At 41.6% G+C, this 27,796-nt stretch overlaps 1 protein-coding gene across 4 annotated transcripts; it reads left to right on the top strand.

The window, feature by feature from the left end:
* The first annotated feature begins 22 nt into the window (after positions 1-22).
* Positions 23-20,544, top strand: SARAF (store-operated calcium entry associated regulatory factor). 4 transcript variants are annotated; one of them, XM_025393787.1, is made up of 6 exons: positions 23-388; positions 9,474-9,652; positions 13,776-14,193; positions 16,220-16,361; positions 17,300-17,451; positions 19,739-20,544. In XM_025393787.1, the coding sequence occupies exons 1-6, from the start codon at positions 286-288 to the stop codon at positions 19,762-19,764; spliced, it is 1,020 nt and encodes a 339-aa protein (XP_025249572.1). In that variant the 5' UTR covers positions 23-285; the 3' UTR covers positions 19,765-20,544. The 4 variants fall into 4 exon arrangements, with proteins under 4 accessions (XP_025249572.1, XP_025249575.1, XP_025249571.1 ...); XM_025393790.1 differs by lacking the exon at positions 9,474-9,652; XM_025393786.1 differs by lacking the exon at positions 19,739-20,544 and having other exon boundaries at positions 103-388; positions 17,300-18,676.
* Positions 20,545-27,796: the final 7,252 nt, after the last annotated feature.

The raw sequence follows: 27,796 nt of genomic DNA, 5'->3' as shown, positions 1-27,796 counted from the left end.
TCGCCTGGTCCTCGGCCCCGCCCACACGCCTCGCCCCGCCCCAAACCGCGGGGCGCTCTAGGGGCGGGGCCGGCGACGGCCACTCACGTTGCCCCACTGGCCGCGTCGGCAGTGACGTAGGGTTGGCGCACTGACCCATTGCGGCTGCGTCTGCGACTCTGCAGTCTGACAGTCCCTGCGCCGCCGCCAGAGATTTCGGTGTCGCTGCGAAGCGTCGCGCGCGCTGCCGTATCCGGGTTCGGCCCGCAGGCGTCTGACAGCCCAGCGCCATCTTCATCGAGCGCCATGGCCGTAGCCTGCGGGCCGGGAGCGGCCGGGCACTGCTTGCTTCTCGGCCTGCATTTGTTTCTGCTCACCGCGGGCCCTGCCCTGGGCTGGAACGACCCTGGTGAGTGCTGCCGGGGCCCTCAGGCCGTTCGCTCGCCCTTTTCCGCCGCCGTCAGCCGGTGCAGGCTTCCCTGCGTTTCCGTGCGCCGTCTTCCCGGAGCCTAGGTGCCCGGATTCCCCATGTCTGGCCTGTCTGCTGTTGGTGCCCTCCCTGGTTCCGCTGCTCTTCCCAGGCGTCCTGGTAGGCGGGTAGGGATGGCTCGAGTGGGCGGGGCGGGACGGCTGGGGATCCTTAACGTCCCCTTTCTCCCTGCTCCGGACTCCCGGAATTTGCCCACCGTCTTCTTTCTCATCTCTGAGTATGACTGGAGAGCTGGACACTCACCTGCGCATCTGCTTTGTTGTTATGGCTGTGTGATTGTGTGATGTCATCGTGGCCGGCTGTTGTCATGGCTGCCTGTTGCTATCGCCGGCCCTTGCCTGCCACTCGCAGTCTCTGAGTCACTCTTAGTGGACAGGGCTGCAGACCTCACAGGTCTGTTAGCAGACTCGCAGATTGCACTCTTTTTTTTTTTTTTTGAGTCGGAGTCTCACACTGTCGCCCCGGCTGGAGTGCAATGGCGTGACCTCGGCTCACTGCATCCTCCGCCTGCCTCCCAGTTTCAAGAGAGTCTCCTGCCTCAGCCTCACCAGTACCTGGAATTACAGGTGCCCGCCACCATGCCCGGCTAATTTTTTGTATTTTTAGTAGAGACGGGGTTTCACTATATAGGCCAGGCTGGTCTCGACCCCTGACCTCGTGATCCACCCGCCTCGTCCTCCCAAAGTGCTGGGATGACAGGCGTGAGCCACCGCGTTTTTATGAGAACCCCTGCCTGTTATTCTGAAGATTGCAGTGAAGTCCGTCGCGCGGCACCAGCTCTTCCCATTGGCTTTCACCGTAGAGAAGAATTTAAAAAATAATTTTCTGTCTCTCTCTTTTTTTTTCTTTTTTGGTGGTGGCACATGCTCAGTGGATTCCAGGGAAGAGGTTCTTTTATGTCAGTACGGTATTAAAATTGTCTAAAGAATTTTCATGGGATCAGTAATATTCCGTGCAATTAATACGTGTATGTCTATATACTTAGATACAGATTTTGACTTTTTTCATTTAATAAATGACGCATGCTGTTACATTGTACTTTTGTAAAAGAAAAAAAAAACATCATTTTTGGTTCGCGGAGTAAAGATGGCATGGAAAGCATATTGCCTTTGTGATTTGGTGACTGGAAATGCCTGCATTGTCGAGTTTAAGCAACAGGTTTATTTCTGTAATAGCCTATTTTATTCTTACATGCTGAAGTGAGAGAGAAGGTGCTATTTGCAAGCACATCACGTTGAGTAGTCATTTGATGTGGACGTTTTATTATCAAAAAATAAAAAGCCACTTTGTATTTAAATGTCTGTATGTTTTTCTTTTGTATTTCTAGAAAGTTGTATATGAGTGGAAGACTTGATCAGAATTACAGTTGAAAACCTAGAATGAAACATTAATTTGTTGAATTTTGAATCAGTTCGTAAATAAATTTAAAAAGGAAGTTTACAGTTGAGTCAGAAGGACTATAAAAACTATAAAAGAAGAAGCAGATTTAAAGATGAACCACTTCCTCGTTTTATCTACGCTGTAAAACTATTGTTCTGGAACACAAAGCACCACAGTATTTTGCAGAGTAAACTCAATTGTTTTATGTAAATTCTACCTCAAAGTTTACTTTGAGGAACTTTTTTATGAAGGTACTTCTTTGGCATACTTTTTATTAAGTCTTTTAGTAAAGCATTTTTTTTTTTGAGACGGAGTCTCGCTCTGTCGCCCGAGCTGGAGTGCAGTGGCTGGATCTCAGCTCACTGCAAGCTCCGCCTCCCGGGTTCACGCCAGTCTCCTGCCTCAGCCTCCCGAGTAGCTGGGACTACAGGCGCCCGCCACCTCGCCCGGCTAGTTTTTTGTATTTTTTAGTAGAGACGGGGTTTCACCATGTTAGCCAGGATGGTCTCGATCTCCTAACCTTGTGATCCGCCCGTCTCGGCCTCCCAAAGTGCTGGGATTACAGGCTTGAGCCACGGCGCCTGGCCTAGTAAAGCATTAATCAGCTCCCTAATTTATCTTTTGTTTGACTTGGATGCCCTTTAGCTCACGTTGAGCAGTAATTTGTCTGGAAAAAAAAATTAGCACCGTTCTAAAGAGATTACCAAAGAATTTTCAAAATTCCTTATTGAATGTAGTCTTATGTTAAGTTACTCTTCAGGGTATTGGGGATATAGCAGTGAACAAAACAGTGTCTTGCCTCCAAGGACTTTACCTCTATTGGAGAGAAATAGCAATAAACAGATAAACATGTAAACAGCATGCTATATTGTGAAAATTGGTATGCACCGTGTATTATAAACAGGGTGAGGAGGACATGTTGTGCGGGCAGAAGTGGAGACTTAAAAAACGTACATTGGTCAGGGAAGTCACTGTTAGGGTGACATTTGACTGGAAACCTGAAGTGGGGAGGAGGAGTAAATGACCTGAAATTACTTATATCTTTAAAGGGTCATTTGGGCTGCTCTGTGGAAAACGGACCGAAGAGGGTAGGAGGGAAGCAGGTAAACCAGTGAATTAATATATATTGGTATCTATTTTAATATTGTACAGTAAGTTCTTAGAGTGGTGACCGCTTGGACCAGGGGAGGAGCAGTGGAGTTGGTTAGAGTAGCTGGATTCTCTTGTCACCTGTTTGGAAGGTGGAGCTAACATGATCTTCTGAAGGATTAGATGTAGGAGTGAGAGGAGAGAAGATGAGGAGAAATCCAAGGTTTTTGGCTGGAGCAACTAGAAGCATGGATGTGGAAGAATGTGGGATGATCAGGTTTAGGAGAGTTTGGTTTTGTTTATCCTGTTTGAGACCTGCCATGGATTTTGATTTATGAGTCTGGAGTTCAGGGAGCTCCTGTGTCCCTTGACTGATGTGAATAGTGGGGCGTGGGTATTAGAATTTTGTTCTTGGACCTTAAGAATCTCTAGGGAAGAAAGATGCTATAGGATTATGGTAATGCTATTCCATCTTAAAACTTTGAGTAATGTTTATCATACCTGATCACCTGTTATGCTTCAAGTACTCTGCCAGATAATAAATTACATCTAAGCTTCACAACACATTTCAAGGTTGATAGCATATTAATTTTGTAGGTGAGGAAACTTCTACACAGGTAAATTAAGTGCCTTGGCCAAAGTCATAGCCAGTTAGTGACACCAACTTAGCTCAGTGTTCTTTGCATTATTGCAACTCTGTTACAATAAATTCAATTTATTATTTCTGTTATTTAGTTGATTAATACAGTCTGATTTTTCTAAACCATTGAACGTTTTCATTGTTTTATTTTTTATTTATGAGGAGGTAGTAGTTTGTGTTTAATGTAGCATAGTTTATTTTAATATAGTTTTTGGAAATTTTAGATCCTTAGCCCATGTGGAATTAAGTTTTTATATAGCTTTAGGTGAATTTTCTTGTGGCTGCATAGTCAATTATGCCACTGCTACTTATTAAAGAAGACATCTTTTATCCACTAAATTAAAAAGACCACTTCATCTTACCAAATTCCCACATGTATCTCAATTTGTTTCTGATCTTTCTTTTGTTTCACAATTTCCTTGTCTCTGTTCCAATTCCCTACTATTTTGATTATAATCTTTTTTTTTTTTTTTTGAGATGGAGTTTCACTCATGTCTCCCAGGCTGGAGTGCAGTGGCAGCAGTCTCGGCTCACTGCAACCTCTGCCTCCTGGATTCAAGTGATTCTCCTGCTTCAGCCTCCCAAGTAGCTGGGACTACAGGCGTGTGCCACCACGTCCAGCTAATTTTTGTAGACGGGGTTTCACCATACTGGCCAGGCTGATCTCGAACTCCTGACCCTCAGGTGATCTGCCCTCCTTGACCTCCCAAAGTGTTGGGATTACAGGCATGCACCACCATGCCCGACCAATTATAATAATTTTATAGTAACCTTTACTATCTGGTAAGCTATGTGTTCTTTTTTTTAAAAAAAAAATTGTTCACAGGACCTTTAACATAATTTCTTTCCCCCAAAAACCCTAGTGGGTTCCTGGTTGGAAGTATATTTAGGTCTCTTTATATATATATTTTCTTACATAGATAGGGTATTGACCTTAAGTTTATTGGATTGATTAGATTCATATTAAATACTTGTGGGAAATACATCATAGGATATGTTGTAACGTCAGTGTGTTCTACCATTAGCAAAGCGATGGTTGGCAAACCCAGCCAGACTTTTTCCTTTAGAGTTTTTGAATACATTTCTCCATTTTCTTTTTCTATCCTGTTGAGATATCTGAAGCTTTTCTAAGTCTTATCTTTTCTATATGGCTTGTTTTCCCCCTATTCTTCTGGCAATTAATAGAATCTTTCTTCATCTACGGTGTTCTGAAATTCACTTTTTGTGTGCCTCTGTGTGGTCTGTTTCTCAGGCCTGGGTTTTTGTTGGGCCCTTTCAGTATGACAACTCAAGTCCTTCAGTGTGGGAGTTTTTCTTGAATTACAGCCTGGAGTTTGTCTAATCAGATTCCTTTGTTCATTCTTTCTGAAACCGTTGTTGGATTTTTGGACTTTCTGAACTGGTCCTGAACTGGTAATTTTCTTTTTTTTTTCCTCTCCTACTGTCTGTTTTCTTTTCTTTTCTTTTCTTTTTTTGAGACGGAGTCTAACTCTGTCCCCCAGGCTGGAGTGCAGTGACGCCATCTCGGCTTACTGCAACCTCTGCTTCCCGGGTTCAAGCAATTCTCCTGCCTCAGCCTCCCGAGTAGCTGGGATTACAGGTGCCCGCCACCACACCTGGCTAATTTTTGTATTTTTAATAGAGACGAGGTTTTACCATGTTGGCCAGGCTGGTCTCGAACTCCTGACCTTGTGATCCGCCCATCTCGGGACCCAAAGTGCTGGGATTACATGCATGAGCCACTGTGCGTGGCCTTTCCCTCCTACTTTCTTGTCTTTTTGCTCTACCTTCTTTTTTCTTTTTCTTTTCTTTTTTTTTTCGGATGGAGCCTTGCTCTGTCGCCAGGCTGGAGTGCAGTGGCACGATCTCGGCTCACTGCATCCTCTGCCTCCTGGGTTCAAGCAATTCTCCTGCCTCAGCCCCCCGGAGTAGCTGGGACTACAGGCACATGCCACCATGCCCAGCTAATGTTTGTATTTTTAGTAGAGCCAGGGTTTCACCATGTTGGCCAGGATGGTCTCGATCTCTTGACCTCGTGATCCGCCTGCCTCAGCCTCCCAAAGTGCTAGGATTACAGGCATGAGCCACCGCGTACGGTGCCTTTTTGCTCTACTTGCTAGAAGATTTTCTTTTAGCTTTACTTTCTAGAAGATTTTCTTCTGACAGTTCTGTTATATGTATGTGTGTATGTATTTATTTCTGTTTTGAGACAGGGTCTCACTCTATCACCCAGGCTGGAGTGCATGGCTTATTGCAGCCTCGACTTTTCCGGGCTCAGGTGATTCTCTCACATCAGCCTCCTGAGTAGCTGGGACTGCAGGTGTGTGCCACCACACCTGGCTAATGTTATAATTTTTTTGTAGAGACAGGGTTTTGCCATGTTGCTTAGGCTGATCTTAAACTCTTGGGCACTGGTGATCTGCCTGCCTTGGCCTCCCAAAGTGCTGGGATTACAGGCATGAGCCACTGCACCTGGCAGTTTTGTTGTTTTTAATCTTAGCTGTCCTGTTTTTAATTTCCAAAAGCTCTTGTTTTTTTTCTGAATATTCCTTTTAAAAATGATTGTTTTATTAATGCACTTTTTCTCTTTTTTTTTTTTTTTTTGAGACTGAGTCTGGCTCTGTCGCCCAGGCTGGAGTGCAGTGGCCGGATCTCAGCTCACTGCAAGCTCCGCCTCCCGGGTTTACGCCATTCTCCTGCCTCAGCCTCCCAAGTAGCTGGGACCACAGGCGCCCGCCACTTCGCCCGGCTAGTTTTTTGTATTTTTTAGTAGAGGCGGGGTTTCACCGTGTTAGCCAGGATGGTCTCGATCTCCTGACCTCGTGATCCACCCGTCTCGGCCTCCCAAAGTGCTGGGATTACAGGCTTGAGCCACCGCGCCCGGCCCTAATGCACTTTTTCTCTTATCTCTCTGAGGATATTACAGTGTTTTTTAAAAAGTTTTCTTCTTCTGCATGGTCTCATTTTTCCTCCTGCTTCCTTTTGTTGTTGTTCTGTTCTGTCCTGGTTGCTATATTTCATGTTAGGGGCTGTTTTGTCTGTTTAATGTTACTGTAACACAATACTACAGACTGGGAAATTTATTAAAAAACTACATTCATTTCTCTCAGTTCTGGAGGCTGAGAAATTCAATATTAAGGTGCTGGCATCTGGTGAGGGCCTTCTTGCTGTGTCATGCCATGATGGAAGGCAGAAAAGGGAGAGAGTGAGAGAGGGGAAAGGGGCCTAACTCATCCTTTTATCAGGAGTCCACTCCTGCGATAACCCAGTCCTGCAAGAGTAGCATTAATCTATTCATGAGGGCAGAGCTTGCTTAAAGGTTCCATCTTTCAACATGGTTGCATTGGGGATTAACGTGAACTTTGGGGGACACATTCAAACCACAGCAGGGACTTTCGTCATGTTTTTAGTAATCCTTGGCTCCCTGCTAACGGTTAACCCTGGGGAACCAAAAAGCTCATTGGAAGCCATCAGTGTGCAGTTGCAGTTTTGATTTTGAACTTCACAACAGGGTGACCTAGGTTGCTCTTTTTTTGGAGGAAGTTCCTGATGTCACTGTATTTAGGTACTTCTTCTTGGTTAGATTACCAAGGGAATAGTCTTCCAGTCTCCCACAGAGGACGAGGGGATGGCTGTTAGCATTTTGTGCGCCATATGGGAAAGGAGAACTGTGCTTTCAGCTGTCAGAGTGCACACAGTCACTTGGGTTCCCTGATGGTTGTTTTTGTACCCATGCCTTCTACTATGCCAGATGGTCCCCAATGCAAATCTCTTCAGTTTTATCCTCTCCAGAGAATACATATCCAGACAGTTTCCTTAGTGGGGAAGAGGGAGTTAGAACAGTGTGGAGTTGGGGAGAGGATCTGGGGATATGGCTTCTTCTCAAGTAGCTTTCACCCTGTAGTGTGTATTTCAGGCATCTCTCATTCCAGAGCTGCCATTTCCCATTTTTTGTTTTGTTTTGCTTTTTTTTTTTTTTTTTGGGGATTCTGTTATGTACATCAGGTTGATTCTCAGTCTCCCCCCTTTGCTGTTCTGGCATTTGACTTTCACTTAGGTCTAGTCACCTACCATTAGTCTATTTGCTTTCTCCTTCCAAAATTCTGCTGTCATCTCCTCTTTGGTTTTACCTGACCACAGTCATTCACATCATTAAAACAATGTATTTATTATAGTTTTAGTAGAATTTTGGGAGGCTGCAAATTCTGCTGATTTGACAGGTTGAATATAGGGAATTGGGTACTCACAAAATGATAGAAAGTGATGTCTATTACATCTGCCACACTGAAAAATAGGTTGCTCATGTCAAGCCTCTTGACAGCCAGGAAGCTGATTAGAGGATACTATCAGTTTGAAAACCCACGGTCTCCATGCCTGTGTTTGCTAGCTGAAGGACAGAGCACGGTATAAGTCTAGGGTCTGCTTTCTGGATTTTGCTCTAGTCCCTCTGGTTGGCAGAACTGAAATTGCTTTTGGCAACTACAGCTGCAAGAGGTTTTGGGATTCCTTTTGCTTTGCAGGAAGGCACACCTGTTTGAGGATGAAGTGGATCTTGACTGAGCCAATCCACAGCATCTTCCATCAATAATCCACAACATGATAAATAAGAAGATTTTGTCCTTATTTTGCAGTAATGCATAGAAATTCATTTTTTTTTTTTCGAGATGGAGTTTCATTCTTGTTGCCCAGGCTAGAGTGCAATGGTGTGATCTTGGCTCACTGCAACCTCCTCCTCCCAGGTTCAAGCAATTCTCCCAGCTCAGCCTCCCAAGTAGTTGGGATTACAGGCATGCACCACCACTCCCAGCTAATTTTGTCTTTTTAGTCGAGATGGAGTTTTGCCGTGTTGACCAGGCTGGTCTCGAACTCCTGACCTCAGGTGATCCATCTACCTCGGCCTCCCAAAGTGCTGGGATTATAGGTGTGAGCCACCTAGAAATTCATTTTTGTACATGAATACCAGACATAATTTTATTGTTTTGACTCCTCCTTTCAAAGTCTCTTGTCAGTATGTTTTAAATTTTTTAGTTTGTGAAATAGTTTAAATAGTTTTGATTTTTAAAATTGTGAAATATCTAAAGTATTTAAACATACAGAAGTGTACAGTGAACATACATGTAGTCATCACCTAGTTTTATTGAATTATCACATTGTACCATATTTGCTACAAATCCCCCACTCCCAGTAATAAAACATTAGGAATAGAGATAAAATCTCTTTCCTTTCTCTCTCCGTAGACTAGATACTTACTTGAATTTGGTGTTTATTCCTTCCCATATGTGTTTTCATGTTGTTGTTATATACATATATAGACATTAACAGTACGTAGTATCGTTTCACCTTTTTTAAAGGTTTATGTAAAGCTATCATACAAAACATTCTGCAACTTGTATTTTGTTTAAAATGTTTTTGCCATTTATCTAGTTTGATACATGAATTCTAGGTCACTCATTTTAACTGCTGTGGAATATTCCACTGTAATAGATCAGAATATATTAATCTCTTCACCTGTTGATGGACATTTAAATCATTAAATGTGCTTCAGGAACATGCTTATATTTTTGCCTTTTTAATTAACCACTGTTATTATTACACAGTAGTACAATGTTTCAGGTTGGTGAACTTTTTGTTCTTTTGATTTAGCAAAAATGATGTACAACTTGTGCTGTAGAAGCATCTGGCCTGAAATGCAGGGAGATCTTAAAAGTGTGACCTGAATTTTGTGCAGAAGGCCTGAATGTTGTTGGGATAGCTTTGAGAGATGGATTCATCCTCTCTTAGCCATTCTCAGAAGGTGAGAAAGGCATTTCCTATGACGAGAGTTTTGTTAGGACGAACCTTTCTTTCTCTGACATGATATTTACTTTGTGTTCCTCTGTTTTCTTGCTATTTCAGACAGAATGTTGCTGCGGGACGTAAAAGCTCTTACCCTCCACTATGACCGCTATACCACCTCCCGCAGGCTGGATCCCATCCCACAGTTGAAATGTGTTGGAGGCACAGCTGGTTGTGATTCTTATACCCCAAAAGTCATACAGTGTCAGAACAAAGGCTGGGATGGGTATGATGTACAGGTAATATCCACTACAGTGATGGCAGTCTAAATGGGGGTTTTTATTCAGTAAATTGTTTATTGGGACATTATTCAGTATTTTGAGGGAGCACATACAGAAATCTCAGATCAGCCTAAAATATGTAAGTAAATCAGTCACTCTTCCTGTGGAAGAAATGGCCTCCAAAAGAAATGCACCGATTTTAAAGCCTGAAAATACTTATTGTAGTTTTTGTACCATGACCTCCTTCTAAGATACTTGTAAATTTTCACAACTTTTTATATACTTGAGGGTGAGGGATAGGGGATCTCTTGTGGTTGTCATTTTCCTGTCATTCCTCAAAGAATACCAACCTACCCTTAAGACAAAATTGAGATAATTAGGAATTATAGATCGTAAATAGTAGGGGTTCATATATCTCTATTGTGCTTCTAGCACTTGATTTTAAAATTATCTTATAACTGAGGGTGGTTACTTTTGAATGGAAGCATTTCAGCAGGTTTCATTTATTGTCTTTGGGACACTGGTGTTTTGTATACGAGCAGAGCATCTCCTTGAAGTTCCAAAACTGAGTATGCTTTAAATATAGATTTTGTTAAATGAATTCAGTTTAAATCACTAGTTACGTATTTCTACTTTGTATTCTGACTGCTTTCAAAAGGGATTTAAGACGACCGGTCACAAGGCAAGAAACTTGTGTTGACAATTTCCCCTCTCCATCAGAATGATATTCTTGTTTGATACAACCTTTATGCATAGTCTTTGCAATTCAGAGAGGAAGTTGATGTGTACTGGGTAATACTTACTTCACAATATTTTCCCCCAGTACTGCTAAGTTGAATCATAGAATCCTCTGGGTTATAGTGGAAGTCTCACTCCCACTTGACTTATGACTTTTACAGTCTTGATGGGAAAAAAGGCAGTAATGGTGATGTCATTCATTAAATATGTATTAATTGCAATATACAAAAATGGATAAGGTAGAATGAAGAAGCTCTCTTAGTAGTAGAGGAGGTAAGACAAGTACTCAGATTACATGTAGGTCCCAACACAACATTATAAAGTCACGTCTGGTTGGAGTCATTGGGATTTAAAGGATGAGGTATTTGTGCTGTGTTAGGAAGGAATGATAACATTTTTAGAGAGGAAAGGCTAGAGAAGGGAATAGCATGAGCAAAGGAGTGTTGAGCATATCATACATTGGCTTATGTTTAGTAGCTGGAGAGAGGCCATTTAGTAGCAGGAGAGAAACTCCTTCTATTCCAAGAGTTGAAATTTAAATACAGTACTTAGAAGCTACTTATAGTACGCATGATTAAGGAAGTGGTAGTTAACATGAAATACCAATATAAGGTTAGCTTGTTTTATTTACCTAAGTCAGCAAACTTATAAATCTTCCTCCAAATAAAATTATTTTAAAAACAGTGTAGTAACAGCAACAGCAACAAAAGAAAAACTGCACCTTATCCAAATTAAAAACTTTTGACTGTCAAAGGACATCATCAAGAAAGTGAAAAGACAGCCTACAGAATGGGAGGAAGCTTAGCAAATCATAGTTGGTGAGGGATGTGTAATAAGAATATAAAATAACTTTTACAACTCAATAAAGGCCGGGTGCGGTGGCTCACGCCTGTAATCCCAGCACTTTGGGAGGCTGAGGTGGGCGGATCACGAGGTCAGGAGATCGAGACCATCCCATCCTGGCTCACACAGTGAAACCCTGTCTCTACTAAAAATACAAAAAACTAGCCGGGTGTGATGGCAGGCGCCTGTAGTCCCAGCTACTCGGGAGGCTGAGGCAGGAGAATGGTGTGAACCTGGGAGGCGGAGCTTGCAGTGAGCTGAGATTGCGCCACTGCACTCCAGCCTGGGTGACAGAGCGAGACTCCATCTCAAAAAAAAAAAAAAAGAAAACAACCAAGTTAAAAATGGCAGAGCGTCTGAATAGACATTTCTGCAAGGAAGATACATAAGTAACAAATAAACCACATGAAAAATGTTCCTTATTAGCCATTGGAGAAATGCAAATCAAAGCCACAGTAAGATACCATTTCACACTCAGTAGGATGGGTATAATAAAAAAGATAACAAGGCTGATGAGGATGTGGAGAAAGTGAAACCCTTATACACTGCTGTTGGGAATGTAAAATGGTCCAGCTGCTTTGGAAAATTGGCATTTCCTCAAAAGTTTAAACATAGAGTTACCATTGTATGCCTCAGTCATTCCACTCCAAGGTGTACATCCGAGAGAATTGAAAACACATGTCCACACAAAAACTTGCATACAAATGTACATAGCAGCATTATTCATAATAGCCAAAAAGTAGAAACAATTCAAATGTCCATTACTAATGAATGATAAATAAAATGTGGTATATCTATGCAAAGAAATATTATGTAGCGTATGTACCAATACATGCTACAACGTGGATGAATCTTGAAAATGTTATGCTGAGTGAAAGAAGCCAGTCACAAAAGACCACATATTGTATTATTACATTCCTGTGAACTGTCCAGTTAGGGAAATCCATATAAACAGAAAGTTGGTTGGGAGGGGTGCAGAGGGCAGAATGGAGAGTGACTGCTAATGGGTACAAGATTTCTTTGGGGTGACGAAAATATTCTAAAATTGATTGTGGTGATGGTAGCACAACTGTGAATATACTAAAAACCATTGAAATGGGTGAATTGTATGGTATGTGTGAATTATATTTCAATAAGGCTGTTATAAATGAAATAAAATAGTGTGTCTGAACTTTGAAAGAGGAAAATCATTTGTACAAAAATTTGCAGAAGGGCAGCAGAACCAATTAAATCTACTTTAGCTTGTATCTTTTCTTTTTCTTTCTTTGAGACGGAGTCTCCCTCTGTCGCCCAATCTGGAGTACGGTGACATGATTTTGGCTCACTGCAACCTCTGCCTCTGGGTTCAAGTCATTCTCCTGCCTCAGCCTCTATTTTTGAAGTAGCTGGGATTATAGGCATGCACTACCATGCCCAGCTCATTTTTGTATTTTTAGTAGAGACAGGGTTTTGCCGTTTTGGCCAGGCTGTTCTCAAACTCCTGACCTCAGGGGTGATCCACGCGCCTTGGCCTCCCAAAGTGCTGGGATTACAAGCATGAACCACCGCACCCAGCCTTTAGCTTGTATCTTAAGAGTTAAAGAAGCATATTGCTTTTTCACCACAAAATATAGAATGTAGACCAAACTTGGGCATATGTTTTTTTAAGGTGGACATTTTTGGGGCTAGCCTGGGTTCTTTTTGCGTTTTTCTAAATATCTTTTAAAAATACAAGAGAATTACATAGAATTGGACCCTGGAAAGTTAGTCCATAGTTTTATAAAATTTGTGTAGAAAGGTTTTTTTCTCAGAGTGTTATGTAATATCTCTGTTGCTTTGTGTAGCTACCAGATGTTCATATATGATGCTGTTTTGAGCCTTAGTGTCTTTTAAGAAATCTGTATTTTTAAAGAAAGCTTCTTGAACAGTGGCAAAAAGTTGACATTTTGGCAGTTTGCTTAAATTGTATAAATTATGGAATACTTAATATGTTCAGATGGATATATAACATGTATGTGTAAAGAATGAAGAATAGTGATAAAGTGAATACTCGTGTATGCACTATCCAGCATAAGAAGTAGAACACAGATACCACCATTATCTTTGAAGCCCCTCATTTTCCCTGCCTTCTAGACACGAATACTTACTGTCGTGAATTTTGCGGATCATTCCCTTGCTTCATTTTGCAATTTTATGACGGATATATAGCCCAAGTAACATTTTTTTTTTTTTTTGAGACGGAGCCTTGCTCTATCGCCCAGGCTAGAGTGCAGTGGCACGATCTCAGCTCACTGCAACCTCTGCCTCCTGGGTTCAAGCGATTCTCCTGCCTCAGCCTCCTTAGTAGCTGGGATTATAGGCACCCGCCACTGTGCTTGGCTAATTTTTGTATTTTTAGTAGAGATGGGGTTTCACCATCTTGGCCAGGCGGGTCTCAAACTCCTAACCTCGTGATCCGCCCGCCTCAGCCTCCCAAAGTGCTGAGATTACAGGTGTGAGCCACTGGGCCCGGCCCCCAAGTAACATATATTAAATGAAAAAAAGTTTGTTTCTAATAGTCTGTTTCTATTTTTCTTCACAGTGGGAATGTAAGACCGACTTAGATATTGCATACAAATTTGGAAAAACTGTGGTGAGCTGTGAAGGCTATGAGTCCTCTGAAGACCAGTATGTACTAAGAGGGTCTTGTGGCTTGGAGTACAATTTAGATTATACAGAACTTGGCCTGCAGAAACTGAAGGAGTCTGGAAAGCAGCACGGCTTTGCCTCTTTCTCTGATTATTATTATAAGTGGTACTCGGCGGATTCCTGTAACATGGGTGGATTGATTACCATCGTGGTGCTCCTTGGGATCGCCTTTGTAGTCTATAAGCTGTTCCTGAGTGATGGGCAGTATTCTCCTCCACCGTATTCTGAGTATCCTCCATTTTCCCACCGTTACCAGAGATTCACCAACTCAGCAGGACCTCCTCCCCCAGGCTTTAAGTCTGAGTTCACAGGTATGTTTCCCTCGCAGTGGCCATAAATAGGGTGGGTGTGAGGTTCGTGCATCCTGTGCTTGGTTCTGAAATAGAAAATCGTTGCATTGGGAAACCAAAGGAGGTTTGTCTTCTCATTTTGTTTTTTACTTTCAACTTCTTTTACCTCTTCTGTTCTGCTCTCTCCCAAGGTATATTGTGATCGCTATGTTAAGAATGCCTGATTGGCCAGGCACCATGGCTCATGCCTGTAATCGCAGCACTTTGGGAGGCCGGGGTGGGCAGATCACTAGAGGTTGGGAGTTTGAGGCCAGCCAATATGGTAAAATCCCATCTCTTAATAAAAATACAAAAATTAGCCAGGTGTTGTGGCAGGCACCTGTAATTCCAGCTGCTTGGGAGACTGAGGCATGAGAATCACTTGAATCCGGGAGGTGGAGGTTACAGTGAGCCAAGTTACTCTTAATCAGAGAAACTTGATCAACTTTGCTAATAATCATTTGCCCTGACCCCTGTCTCACACTATACATAAAAATTAATTCTTTAAGTAGTATAATTCTCAACATAAAAGGCAAAACAATTAAGTTTCCAGAATAAAACATAGGAGAATATTTGTTATGACCTTAGGATGGGTAAAGATTTCTTAAACAGAACATAAAAAGTACTGGCCATAAAAGAAAACATGGGTAAATTAGACTTTATTTAAATTAAGAACATTTAATCATCAAAAGGCACTATTAGGAGAGTGAAAAGGCAAGCCACAGACTGGGAAAAATTTACAAAGCATATTTCCGGCATATATATGTGTCTAGAACATACAATGAACTCCCATAAATCTGAGCAATAGGCAAACAAGCCCTCCAAAGGGGACTTGAATGGCCATTTTATAATAAGAGAAGACATCTACTTCACCAGTCCCCAGCCTTTTTGGCACCAGGGACCAGTTTTGTGGAAGACAGTATTTCCACGGACTAGGGGGGTTGGGTTGGGGTGGGATGGGGCAGGGAGGGAAGGTTTTGGGATGATTCAAGCATATTATGTTTATTGTGTACTTTATTTCTGTTGTTATTACATTGTAATATATAATGAAATAATTAACAACTCACTGTAATGTAGAATCAGTGGGAGCCCTGAGCTTGTTTTCCTGCAACTAGACAGTCCCATCTGGGGGTGATGGGAGACAGTGACAGATCATCAGGCATTAGATTCTCATAAGGAGCACGCAACCTAGATTCCTCACATGTGCAGTTCACAGTAGGGTTCGTGCTCCTGTGAGAATCGAATGCTGCTGCTGATCTGACAGGAGGCCAAGCTCAGGTAGTAATGCAAGTGATGGGGAGTGGCTCTAAATACAGATGAAGCTTCAGTTGCTTGCCTGCCACTCACCTCCTGCTGTGTGGCCCAATTCCTAACAGGCCACTGACCAGTGCTGGGGTCCCAATCCATGATCTACATGGTCAATAAAAATAAGCAAAGGTGCTTAGCATCGTTAGTCTTCAGAGAAATGCAGATGAAAACTACAGGGAGATTATTTTTAGCCACCAGATAACCACCATAATGACTAATGTTAAAAAGACAAGAGTACCAAGTGTGAGCAAGGATGTAGAGTGACTGGAGCTTCCATACTTTGCTGGTAGGAGTTAAAATGGTAAAACAACCCAAACATATGCCTACCCATTTCTATTCCTACATAAATACCTGGGAGAAGTGAGTGCATGGTGCACCAAGAAAGATGCACAGGAGTGTTCATAGCAGTTTTGTTTATAACAGCCAAAAAATGGAGGTAGAATTTTATAGCAAGACCCTCCCCAGTCCTAAAATCTATCCCTCTCCTCCCATATCTATGGGAAATGCTCTCCTTCATTATAAACCAGTATTTTACAAATACGTTTTTGAATACAACTTGTTAATAACTTGATGCCTGAGTATTATTAATAGTTCAGTACAGATGTAATAACTGAAGTGTTATATTGGTTATATTATCTTTGCTTTTGTAGACTATGTCATGTTTAAGTGAGGATACATAATAAATCATTTTTATTTTAAGGACCGCAGAATACTGGCCATGGTGCAACTTCTGGTTTTGGCAGTGCTTTTACAGGACAACAAGGATATGAAAATTCAGGACCAGGGTTCTGGACTGGCTTGGGAACTGGTGGAATACTAGGATATTTGTTTGGAAGCAATAGGTAAGCTTTTTGCATTTATCTCTCTTGCTCTTTAATTCAAGAGACTTCTGCTTACAATTTAACTGCATTTAGTTTCACTAAGGAAAATAAATTCTGGTGACATTAACCTATTAAATAAGATTCTCGGCCGGGCGCGGTGGCTCAAGCCTGTAATCCCAGCACTTTGGGAGGCCGAGACGGGCGGATCACGAGGTCAGGAGATCGAGACCATCCTGGCTAACATGGTGAAACCCCGTCTCTACTAAAAAATACAAAAAAAAAAACTAGCCGGGCGAGGCGGCGGGCGCCTGTAGTCCCAGCTACTCGGGAGGCTGAGGCAGGAGAATGGCGTAAACCCGGGGGGCGGAGCTTGCAGTGAGCTGAGATCCGGCCACTGCACTCCAGCCCGGGCGACAGAGCCAGACTCCGTCTCAAAAAAAAAAAAAAAAATAAGATTCTCTGGGAAGGGGGAAGGTACACTATATGTGTTTTGATCAGTGTTGTATATGTTATTTTCTTGCATTGTGTTTCTTCCTATGTCACCCTCATAGATATTATAAGAAAAAGACTGTTTAGTTGACATCTGAGAAAATGAGAAGGCAGGAAAGAATACAATATTTGGGGAACAGTTAGTCTGGTTTGGTAGGAGAATGATAAAAGTAAGGCTGGAAAGAGCTTGGGGCCAGATATTAATGGTAGTTTAAGCTTAGATTTTATTTGAGTACAAATTCAGAAAGAAAGGGCATTGACTCCCTGTCACTTTTCCCCCATAGCAATGACCATAATAATGGCAGAAATATGAAACAATTTTTATTTCATGTTAATTCTGATATACCAGAACATTCAGGAAAAAATACTTGATAAAGGTATTTTTTTTTCTGACAGTTTAGGAACAGGAAGGTATTTAAAAATTATAGCCACAAGAAAAAAATGCCTAACCTACTTTTATGCCTTTAAAGAGCGGCAACACCCTTCTCCGACTCGTGGCACTACCCGTCCTATCCTCCCTCCTACCCTGGCACATGGAATAGAGCTTACTCACCCCTTCGTGGAGGCTTGGGCGGCTATTCGGCATGTTCAAACTCAGACACAAAAACCAGAACTGCATCAGGTAAGAGCAAAAAATACAAGTTCATTTTAACCTAGGAGTAAAGTACAGAAATAGTTTTGGAACTTTAGAAGATGATTATCTATTTAGCCACCGTGGTTTTATTTGGTGTGTACCTACCAAAAATATTAACAGCACAATTAACTGAAATCCCACTTCTAAACATTCTTTAAAAATCAAATAGGGATTTGATTTGGGCTTAGCTCTACCATAGACCAAGGTTTTAACTTGAACTTTACTGTATGCTAGCTTCCACATGTATTTAATTCTGTGATCTCTAGAGATCCTTTAAGTTCTAAACTAGACTTTTCTAAGTAGAAACTTAAACTTAAAATTCAGTAACATTCAAAAAAGATATTGAGGTATATTTTAATTTTCAAAAATATAATGTTTACTGGAATGCTGAGAGAATATTTTGTAAAAAGCAAAGATATATAAAAAAAAGGAATAACTGGATTAAACATCAAATCTAATTGGCAGAAAATGGGAGCTGCTGGGTAAGGAGGCCATGAGAGATTGCTGTGGAGTAGATTTGTCTTTCAGGAGAAAGAAGTTATAGACAGTGATTAATTCTTGAAATTGATAGAAAAATACATTTAAATATGTTTTAAAATGTGAGTAGAATTCTCATAATGCTAGTTTGGATATACATTGATACATTCAATTAAAAGAACTGGTACTACCTCCTAAAATTGAACCTATGCATACCTAGGACATAGCAGTTTTGCTCTCAGATATATAGCGACAGAAATGCATACACTTGTATGCTGGCAGATAAGCACAAGACTGTTTGTAGCATCCCTATTCATAAATGCCCAAAACTGGAAACAGCCCACATATCCATCAGCAGTAAAATGGATGAATAAATTGAGTTATGTTTGCTGTATTGCAGTGGGTTACTGTGCAACTAAGAAAATAAGCAGTTGTGTGCAATAACATGGATAGATCTACCAAATATAAAGAAGCCAGACACGAAAGAATATATACACTATGATGATAGCAGTTATATTTTATAAAATACACATGCAAAAACAGGCAAAACTGATCTGTGGTATTAGAGTATGAGATAGTGCATACTTCTGGGGAGAAAAAAAGGAGTTGGGAGAATATATAAAAATATGACTAGGTAAGGCCAGGTGTGGTGGCTCACACCTATAATTCCAGCACTTTGGGAGGCTGAGGGGTGGATCACCTGAGGTCAGGAGTTTGAGACATCAGCCTGCCCAACAGGGTGAAATCCTGTCTCTGCTAAAAATAGAAAAATTAGCTGGGTGTGGTGGCGCATGCCTGTAATCTCAGCTACTTGGGAGACCGAGGCAGGAGAATCACTTGAACCTGGGAGGCAGAGGTTGCAGTGAGCCGAGATTGCGCCATTGCACTCCAGCCTGGGCAACAAGAGGAAAACTCTGTCTCAAAAAAAAAAAATATATATATATATATATATGTATGTGTGTGTGTGTGTGTATAAAACTATATATAAAATGTATATAAATAACTATATAAAAATATATATAAATGAGTTTTCTTATGATGTCTTAATATATATGGCTAGGTAAGACATGACAAGAAAACTCATTTATATATATTTTTTATATATCTATATTATATATGACAGAAGAAAACTCATATATATATTATATAGATACATAAAATATATATATATATATATGGCTAGGTAAGACATCATGACAGAAGAAAACTCCTTCTCAGTGGAAAGAAGACTTGCAAAAAATCATGACTATCAACTAGAAATGTATGGGAATTATATGAAAGAAAATCATAAAAACCAAATAATCTAAACCTGAAAATAATGGAGAGACTTTCCAGATAGGAAGACTTGTCATCCTGTAGCCTGTGTGTCGTGGGCATGGTGTCTAAATAATGCTTAACCATCTAAAGTCCATAACCCTCCCTACATTACGTCTCTTACCACTGGAGTTGTGAGAAGTAGCAGGGCATGGCTTATGCGCCACTGGCCTCTGTCTTTTTGGCTTAGACTTTGAGTATTGCCTGTACCATGGTGGCTCCACTATAGAATGCATCTTCTTTTTTGGGGTCCTAACTGTCATTCCCAGCAACCATGTACGAGTGTAGTAGGCTCAATGATTGGGAAGGTTGCTGTGGGAGGTGATGCACTGTCCTGCTCAGCCCAGTTCCACCTAGTGGCTCACTCTTTCCTTTCCTCCTATCTCATTCATTTGCTAACAATAAACATGTATGACTTGTAATTTTATAAGCAATTCTAATGCATTTTTAAAAACTAATGTAAATTTTACCCCTCTCATTCTAGGATATGGTGGTACCAGGAGACGATAAAGTAGAAAGTTGAAGTCAAACATTGGATGCAGAAATTTTGGATTTTTCGTCACTTTCTCTTTAGAAAAAGTGCTACCTGTTAACAATTGGGAAAGGGGGATATTCAAAAGTGCTGTGGTGTTTTGTCCTGTATAGCTTTTTGTATTCTATTATTTGAGGCTAAAAGTTGATGTGTGACAAAATACTTATGTGTTGTATGTCAGTGTAACATGCAGATGTATATTGCAGTTTTTGAAAGTGATCATTACTGTGGAATGCTAAAAATACATTAATTTCTAAAACCTGTGATGCCCTAGGAAGCATTAAGAATGAAGGTGTTGTACTAATAGAAACTAAGTACAGAAAATTTCAGTCTTAGGTGGTTGTAGCTGATGAGTAATTACCTCATAGAGACTTTAATATTCTATTTGGTATTATATTATTTGATGTTTGCTGTTCTTCAAACATTTAAATCAAGCTTTGGACTAATTATGCTAATTTGTGAGTTCTGATCACTTTTGAGCTCTGAAACTTTGAATCATTCAGTGGTGGTGATGGCCTTCTGGTAAGTGAGTATTACCTTCTGTAGGAAAAGGTAGAAAATAAGCTCTAGAAGGTTGTTGTGAATGACTGTGTGCTGGCAGAAATGCTTGAAACCTCTATATTCAGTTCATAAGAGGTAAAGGTCAAATTTTTCAAAAAAAGTCTTTTAATAACAAAAGCATGCAGTTCTCTGTGAAATCTCAAATATTGTTGTAATAGTCTGTTTCAATCTTAAAAATAATCAATAAAAACAAGGGGTTTAGTCGCATTCTTTCTATTAGCCTAGGCACAAATAAATGTTACTTTTTAAAAAAAAAAAACAACCCATTTTCCCAAAGGGGAAAGTTCATGCAGAAGTTCTGTCTCCCTAAACAATAATTTTATGTGGTAGTCATACCTTAGTCTTTTGGTAAATGTTTTCAAAAAGCAATTTAGAAATGGTCTGGAAGCCTCTGCCAAAAAGCTTTTTAAAAAAATAATTAAATCTCCAAGCATCCCAACCCATCAGAGATTGCATGGTTACACTTAGTTAAGCTTCATAACCTGAAAACCCCGGTTTTATATCTTATGTGTTTACTGATTTTTGCTATTTAAAACTGCAGTTACTTTTCACCAACCAATAGGAACTAATTTAAAACAAACCCTTATTAAAACTTTAAAATATGATTTAGGGGATAGTTGCAAGGGTATTGCGATTAGAACTATCCTCTCTTCATCAGTGAAACAGTAGAAATTTTAACTGATAGAAGAAACACAGCTTTACTTTATGTATGTTCCACTAAATCCTTACTCCATTTCTCCTTAGTAGAAGGATATGGAGTAAAAGAGAATGTAGTTTGTTGCCTTTCTTTTTTTTTTGAGACAGAGTCTCGCTCCTGTTGCCAGGCTGGAGTGCAGTGGCGTGATCTCGGCTCACTGCAACTTCCGCCTCCCAGGTTCAAGCAATTCTCCTGCCTCAGCCTTCTGAGTAGCTGGGATTACAGGCTCCTGCCACCAAGCCCAGCTAATTTTTTGTATTTTTAGTAGAGATGGGGTTTCACTATGTTGACCAGGCTGGTCTCGAACTCCTGACCTCAGGGGTTCCACATGCCTCAGCCCCCGCAAGTGCTGAGATTACAGGTGTGAACCACCGCGCCCACCTTACTCAAGATTGTTTTTGAACATAGTACTGCAGATCATTGGGATTGTAAGAAAATAATGAGTTAATGTAAAGAGAGGTGTCTAAAACTAAAAAAAAGTGGACTAATTGGTGACTTTCAAGCTACTCTGGGGAACCCTAGGGATGTTCTTACAAGGTTCTTTCAGAGGGTCCCTGGAAGGAAGGGAGGAAAAGAGGCAGAGTATGGGTTTCAAACCCCACCTGAGTGTTCCTCTTTTATCTGTTGTGTATTTGCACTTCCTTGTTATTTATTTTATTTTATTTTATTTTTTTTGGTAGAGATAGTGTTTCACTATGTTGCTCAGTCTAGTCTCAAACTCCCGGCCTCAAGCAGTCCTCCCATCTTGGCCTCCCCAAGTGCTGGGATTACAGGCATGAACCATTACTCCCGGCCTTTTGTTGTTTATGGAAAAGGTTCACATATATCACCTCCCCAAATGTAAAACTCAGAGTAATAAGATAGTACAGCTAAGTCTCCTTAGGGACCAAGATAAGGGTCACTGCCAAGGGAGACTGGGGCACTTCAGTGGAAGATTGGTGTGCCCTGTTAGGAGGGCAAAGAAAGGACAAAGAGGAGTGAAAGGGAACTGAAGACAAGCTTTGAAGTTTTATACACATGAGAGTTCACTAGAACCTTTGAATGTTAAGATGAGGTTTCTGGTATTTTAACCAGTTAGGGGTGTTTCTATAGATTCAAGCAGGTTTCTGTCTGAAGCTGCTTGATCTTTTCCATTCTGACCTTGTACCTCCTTAAGACTGGTTTAAGTTTTTCTAATGTTCTTTTTTTTTCTTTTTTTTTGAGACAGGGTCTCGCTCTGTTTCCCAGGCTTGAATGCAGTGGTGCAGTCTTGGCTCGCTGCAACCTCTGCCTCCTGGGTTCAAGCAGTTCTCTTGTTTCTGCCTCCTGAGTAGCGGGAGTACAGATGCACACCACCATGTCCAGCTAATTTGTGTGTGTGTGTGTATATAAATATATGTGTGTATATATAGATATGTATGTATATCTATATGTGTACATGTATATATACACATACATACATATATACACATGTATATATATATGTGTGTGTATCTATACATGTATACATATGGATATATATTTTTTGAGATGGTATTTCACTCTTGTTGCCCAGGCTGGAGTGCAGTGGCGTGATCTCGGCTCACTGGGTTCAAGCGATTCTCCTACCTCAACCTCCCAAGTAGCTGGGATTACAGGTGCCTGCCACCATGCCTGGCTAATTTTTTTTTTTTTTTTTTTGTAGTTTTAGTAGAGACGGGGTTTCACCGTGTTGGCCAGGCTGGTCTCGAACTCCTGACCTCATGTGATCTGCCTGCCTCAGCCTCCCAAAGTATTGGGATTACAGGTGTGAATCACCATGCCTGGCCTGAATTTTTGTAGTTTTTTTTTTAGTAAAGACAAGGTTTCGCCATGTTGGCTAAGCTGGTCTTGAACTCCTGACCTCAAGTGATCCGCCTGCCTTGGCCTCCCAAAGTGCTGGGATTATAGGCATGAGCCACCGAACCTGGCCTTCCAATGTTCTTCTATAACACATCTTAACTTTTTGTGTCATAATTATCTTTTAAACACAGGTCTTTCTTGCTACTCTGCTCTTTAGGGGCATGGAGTACTCTTCCCTTTGCAGCTAGTGCATGGTCATGTGACTAAATTCTGTCAATCAGATGCCTCCTTCAGGTCTTTGAGGGGAGTGGTTCTAAGAGCTCAGGGCAATTAGAAATTATTCTCAGCAGGGACGGAGTAGTCAAAGACTTAACAGAGGCTTTGGCGAGTGCCTGGTGGTAGTTCATGGGGAGATGTTCTCACTGGACACTTGCTGTGGCATATCTTGGCTGGGTTGTGCTGCCTGGATGCTGATGGTGAAAACCTGCCTCTTCCCAAGCCTGCATCTCTAGCCTTCCCATCGACTCTGAGCTATTTGATACATACGTTAACAATTTCCCTTTCTGCCTACTTTAATAGAGTCATTTTTTGTTGTTTGCTATTAAAAACTTCATACATATGGTGAATCTCCTAAGATTCTTTCATTGCAAGCAACAGATGTTGGCTGGCTAATGGTAATGAAACATTGTGGTTGACTCCCAACATCTGTTCCTCCTGGTTGGTTTGGTTTCTTTTTTTCTTTTTATATTTTTCATTAACATTTTGAAAGAAGGTAGGTAGATTGGTTTCTAAACCAGTGGTTCTCAAACTTGAAGGAGCATCGGAATCAGTGGAGGGCTTTGGAAACACATTGCTTGGCCCCACCCTCAGAAATTCTGATTTTGTAGGTGTAATGGTTGGTTTTATGTGTCAACTTTGTTAGGTTATAGTCTCCAGTTATTCAAACAGCGTTGTAGGTGCTGTGAAGATATTTTGTAGAGGTGATTAACATCTACATCTAGATTATCCTTGATGATTTGTGTGGGCCTGATCCAATCAGCTGAAAGGCCTTGGGAACAGAACTAAGGTTTCCTGGAAGAAATTCTGCCTGTGCACTGCAGTTTCAGCTTGGGAATTAGCACCTGCCCTTCCTGGTGACCCATGTTATGGATTTTGGACTTGCCTAGCTAACTTCTACAATCATGTAAGCTAGTTCCTTCCATAAATTTCTCCATATATGTCTCCTACTTGTTCTGTTTCTCTGGTTGAACCCTGACTGATACGGATTTTGGTACCAGAGGAACGGAATCTTAAGTATGAGTTTTCTGAATTGGCTCTGTTTTCTAGAATTTGTTTTCTAATCTGATTAGATTGAAAGGCACTAATGACTGTGTTTCCAGTGGTAAAGACAGTGCTGATGGTCCATGGCCTGATGTGCCAGTGGAGATGCACGAAATACCATGTTTAGATGCCTCTATGAAATACCTTATAAAATGCAAGGTTCTGGGTGACCATGGATCTGATATCTTAGAACATTTTAATCAAATAGGTACTATAATGAGATTGGCTGACTGTTCCTAATTGAGCTGGACAAAGTGGAGAAAGAAAAGGGTGAGCTAAGGGTTTCAAATTCCCAGCTGAAGTGTTGCATAAATGATCGGAAAGTGTTTTATGTCTGCCCTGGAAGCAACTCTCATCTTCTTAGCCACAGGACTAAGATTTCTGAAAACCAAACCCAGAGTGCATCCTGCAAGTGGCTGTATTACTATGTAAATGGAATTCTCAGCCTTGCAGAGTGTATACTATTGAAGTGAGAGCATTGGCTGAGTGTGGTGACTCATGCCTGTAATTCTAGCACTTTGGAAGTCTAAGGCAGGAGGATTGCTTAAGTCCAGGAGTTCGAGACTAGCCTGGGCAACATAGCAAGATTTCATCTCTACAGATTATTATTATTATTATTTTAATTAGCTGGGCATGGTGGTGTGCACCTGTAGTTCTGGCTACTCCAGAGGCTGAGGTGGGAGGATCACTTGAGCTCAGGAGATTAAGGCTGCAGTGAGCTGTCATTTTGCCATTGCATTCCAGCCTGGGCAACAGAGTGAGACCTAGTCTCTTAAAAAATAAGATGAGAGCATTGATTGAGAAGCAGTGGGATCCTGAAAAGTGGAATGGGGACATATGAGAGGATCCTGATGAAGCCAGTGAAATGGAACCCCTAAATTCTGCATTGTATTTCTTGCCAGTAGAAGCTGCCCTTCTACTTCTGTTTGAGAAGGTTAATCCTACTTTGCCTGAAGGATCTGTAATGGTCTCTTCAGAGGGGTTCCTTACCAGGCATCACTGATCTTCCTCAGGGTCTGCCCTTGCTACCTGCTTTGCTCCTAGATGTATAACTAGACATAAGTTCCAGTAGGCACCAAAGAGTGAGGTATAAATTATGATCCATGAGGAGGTACCCTGCACACCAAAAGGACTCCATGATTTTCCCAGTCTATACAGACAGAAATCTGGGGAATATATGTGAGAATGGATCTCAGAGTGTAGGATATGGTGGTAGGACTAAAGATGAGTCAGGACAACTTTATTGATCTGGATTCAATATTTAAGGGGTTAAAAAGGACTCTTAACAGTTTAGTTGGTTTGCTGAACATGGACTCAAATATGGCCTACACTAAAGTCAAAATGCCAGAACTGCCTCAGTGTACTGTGGAGGAAGGGATTCAAAGGTTCAGGGAGATTGGAATGTTAGGGTGGATTTATCATATAAGCCCCACCCACCCACCCTGGAGGAGTCAAGAGGACACACCTTTCACCATGACTGTGAGAAATAGATTTTTGAGGAGGCCCACAAATTTGGGTTCTCTTCTTTGTAGGTCAGAATGTACAGTGGGAACTGCTAGCATCAAACTGGAACCCCTAGAGGCAGTGGGGTTAATCTGATCCCAGGGTAGCAGGGGCAAATGGTGCCAATCACCAAAGATAGCATGGCATGGTTATACTGTAATGGACAGCAGAGTCAAAGCAGCCATCAGAATTGTTGGACTCAGGCTAGAAACATTGGCACATGCCTGTAATCCCAGAACTTTGGGAGGCAGAGGCAGGAGGACTGCTTTAGGCCAGAAGTTTGAGACCAGCCTGAGCAACATAATGAGACTCTCTCTACAAAAAATTTTATAAAGCAAAAATTAACAAGAATTTAACAAGAATTGTCTGACTCAAAGACCTATGGCATTGGCTGGTTGATCACTGTGTACATATGGAAGAGATAGATGGCAGTCTTACTTGATTTATGTAAGTAGAAGAGCTCTAGGCTGAGTAAACAGAAGTCTTTTTTTTTTTTTGAGACCAAGTCTCGCTCTGTCACCCAGGCTGGAGAGTGCAGGGGCGCAATCTTGGCTCACTGCAACCTCTGCTTCCCGGGTTCAAGTGATTCTCTTGCCTCACCCTCCCAAGTAGCTGGGAGTACAGGCACCTGCCACCATGCCTGGCTAATTATTGTATTTTTAGTAGAGACAGGGTTTCACCAAGTTGGCCAGGCTGATCTCAAACTCCTGACCTCAGGTGATCCGCCCACTTTGGCCTCCCAAAGTGCTGGGGTTACAGGCATGAGCCACTGTGCCCAACGAACAGAAGTCTATCTTAAGTCACCAAAATTGTGTCATAGCCTCTGAATCATTTCCTAGACTTGAGCTAGTTTATAGGTCCAGGATCCCTTCAATGAAGGAGAGACTGGGTTCCCCTTGAGGAAGGACCCTACCACATTGCCAGATTTATATTGTTTATCTTTCTCCCAGTCTTCCCTCAATGGACCCATGACTATTTACTGGGGTATCTATGCTCTGGGGAAAGGGAAAAGAATCAGACAGTTTAGGGATTACTGGACACTGAATTGATGCCAATTCCAGGAGGCTCAAAACATTACTGTAGTCCACCAGTCAGAGTAAGAGCTTATAGAGTTTTAGCTCAGATGAGTTTCACAGTGAGTCCCATGGGTCCCTTGAATGATCCTGTGATTATTACATAGGAATGGAACCTGCATTCTAGAATGCAGAATTAGAATAGACATACTCAGCAATTAGCAGAATCTCTACATTGGGTCCCTGACCTGTGGAATGAAGGCTGTTATGGTGGCATAGGCCAAGTGGAAGTCACTAGAACTACCTCTACCTACAAGAATGATAAACCAATAGTGGCTGTGATATGGACACTTGATTAAAGGGGCTGAGAGGACTTGTGGGGAATCCCAGTTGGAAGAATATCAAAGTTAGAGATGAAGGTGACTAGGGAGAGTTGGAGTGAGGAAATAGTGTGAAATGGAGGGATACAAAAAGTGGCCTTTGGGAGGCCGAGACAGGCGGATCACGAGGTCAGGAGATTGAGACCATCCTGGCTAACAGTGAATCCCCGTCTCTACAAAAATACAAAATCTAGCCGGGCGAGGTGGCGGCGCCTGTAGTCCCAGCTACTTGGGAGGCTGAGGCAGGAGAATGGCGTAAACCCGGGAGGCAGAGCTTGCAGTGAGCTGAGATTGCGCCACTGCACTCCAGCCTGGGTGACAGAGTCAGACTCCGTCTCAAAAAAAAAAAAAAAAAAAGTGCCTGAGCTCTGTGCCTCAGAATATGATCTTATTTGGAAATAGAGTCTGTGTTAGTCCATTTGTGTTGCTATAAAGGAATACCGGAGACCAGGTAATTTATAAAGAAAAGAGGTTTAATTGGCTCCCAATTTTGCAGCCTGTACGGGAAGCATGGTGCCGTCATCTGCTCCTGGTGATGCCTTGGGAGGCTTCCAATCATGGTGGAAGGTACAGGGAACAAGTGTGTCACATGGTGAGAGTGGGAGCAAGAGAGAGTGAGGGAGGGAGGTCCCAGATTTATTTATTTATTTATTTTTTTGAGACAGAGTCTCGCTCTGTCACCCAGGCTGGAGTGCAGTGGTGTGATCTTGGCTCACTGCCTCACCTCACCTCTGCC

Source organism: Theropithecus gelada, chromosome 8, assembly GCF_003255815.1.
Source record: "Theropithecus gelada isolate Dixy chromosome 8, Tgel_1.0, whole genome shotgun sequence".
NCBI lineage: Eukaryota > Metazoa > Chordata > Mammalia > Primates > Cercopithecidae > Theropithecus > Theropithecus gelada.
The sequence above is the reverse complement of the archived record's forward strand: the minus strand, read 5'-3'. Positions and strand labels throughout refer to the sequence as shown.

What these genes read in the sequence shown, in the direction of transcription:
- SARAF (XM_025393786.1), top strand. Translation starts at nt 286, where the DNA reads ATGGCCGTAGCCTGCGGGCCGGGAGCGGCCGGGCACTGCTTGCTTCTC. An exon ending in CCTGGGCTGGAACGACCCTG is followed by an intron (nt 389 to 9,473) that starts GTGAGTGCTGCC and finishes TTGCTATTTCAG; the next exon opens with ACAGAATGTTGCTGCGGGAC. An exon ending in CTTTAAGTCTGAGTTCACAG is followed by an intron (nt 14,194 to 16,219) that starts GTATGTTTCCCT and finishes TTTTATTTTAAG; the next exon opens with GACCGCAGAATACTGGCCAT.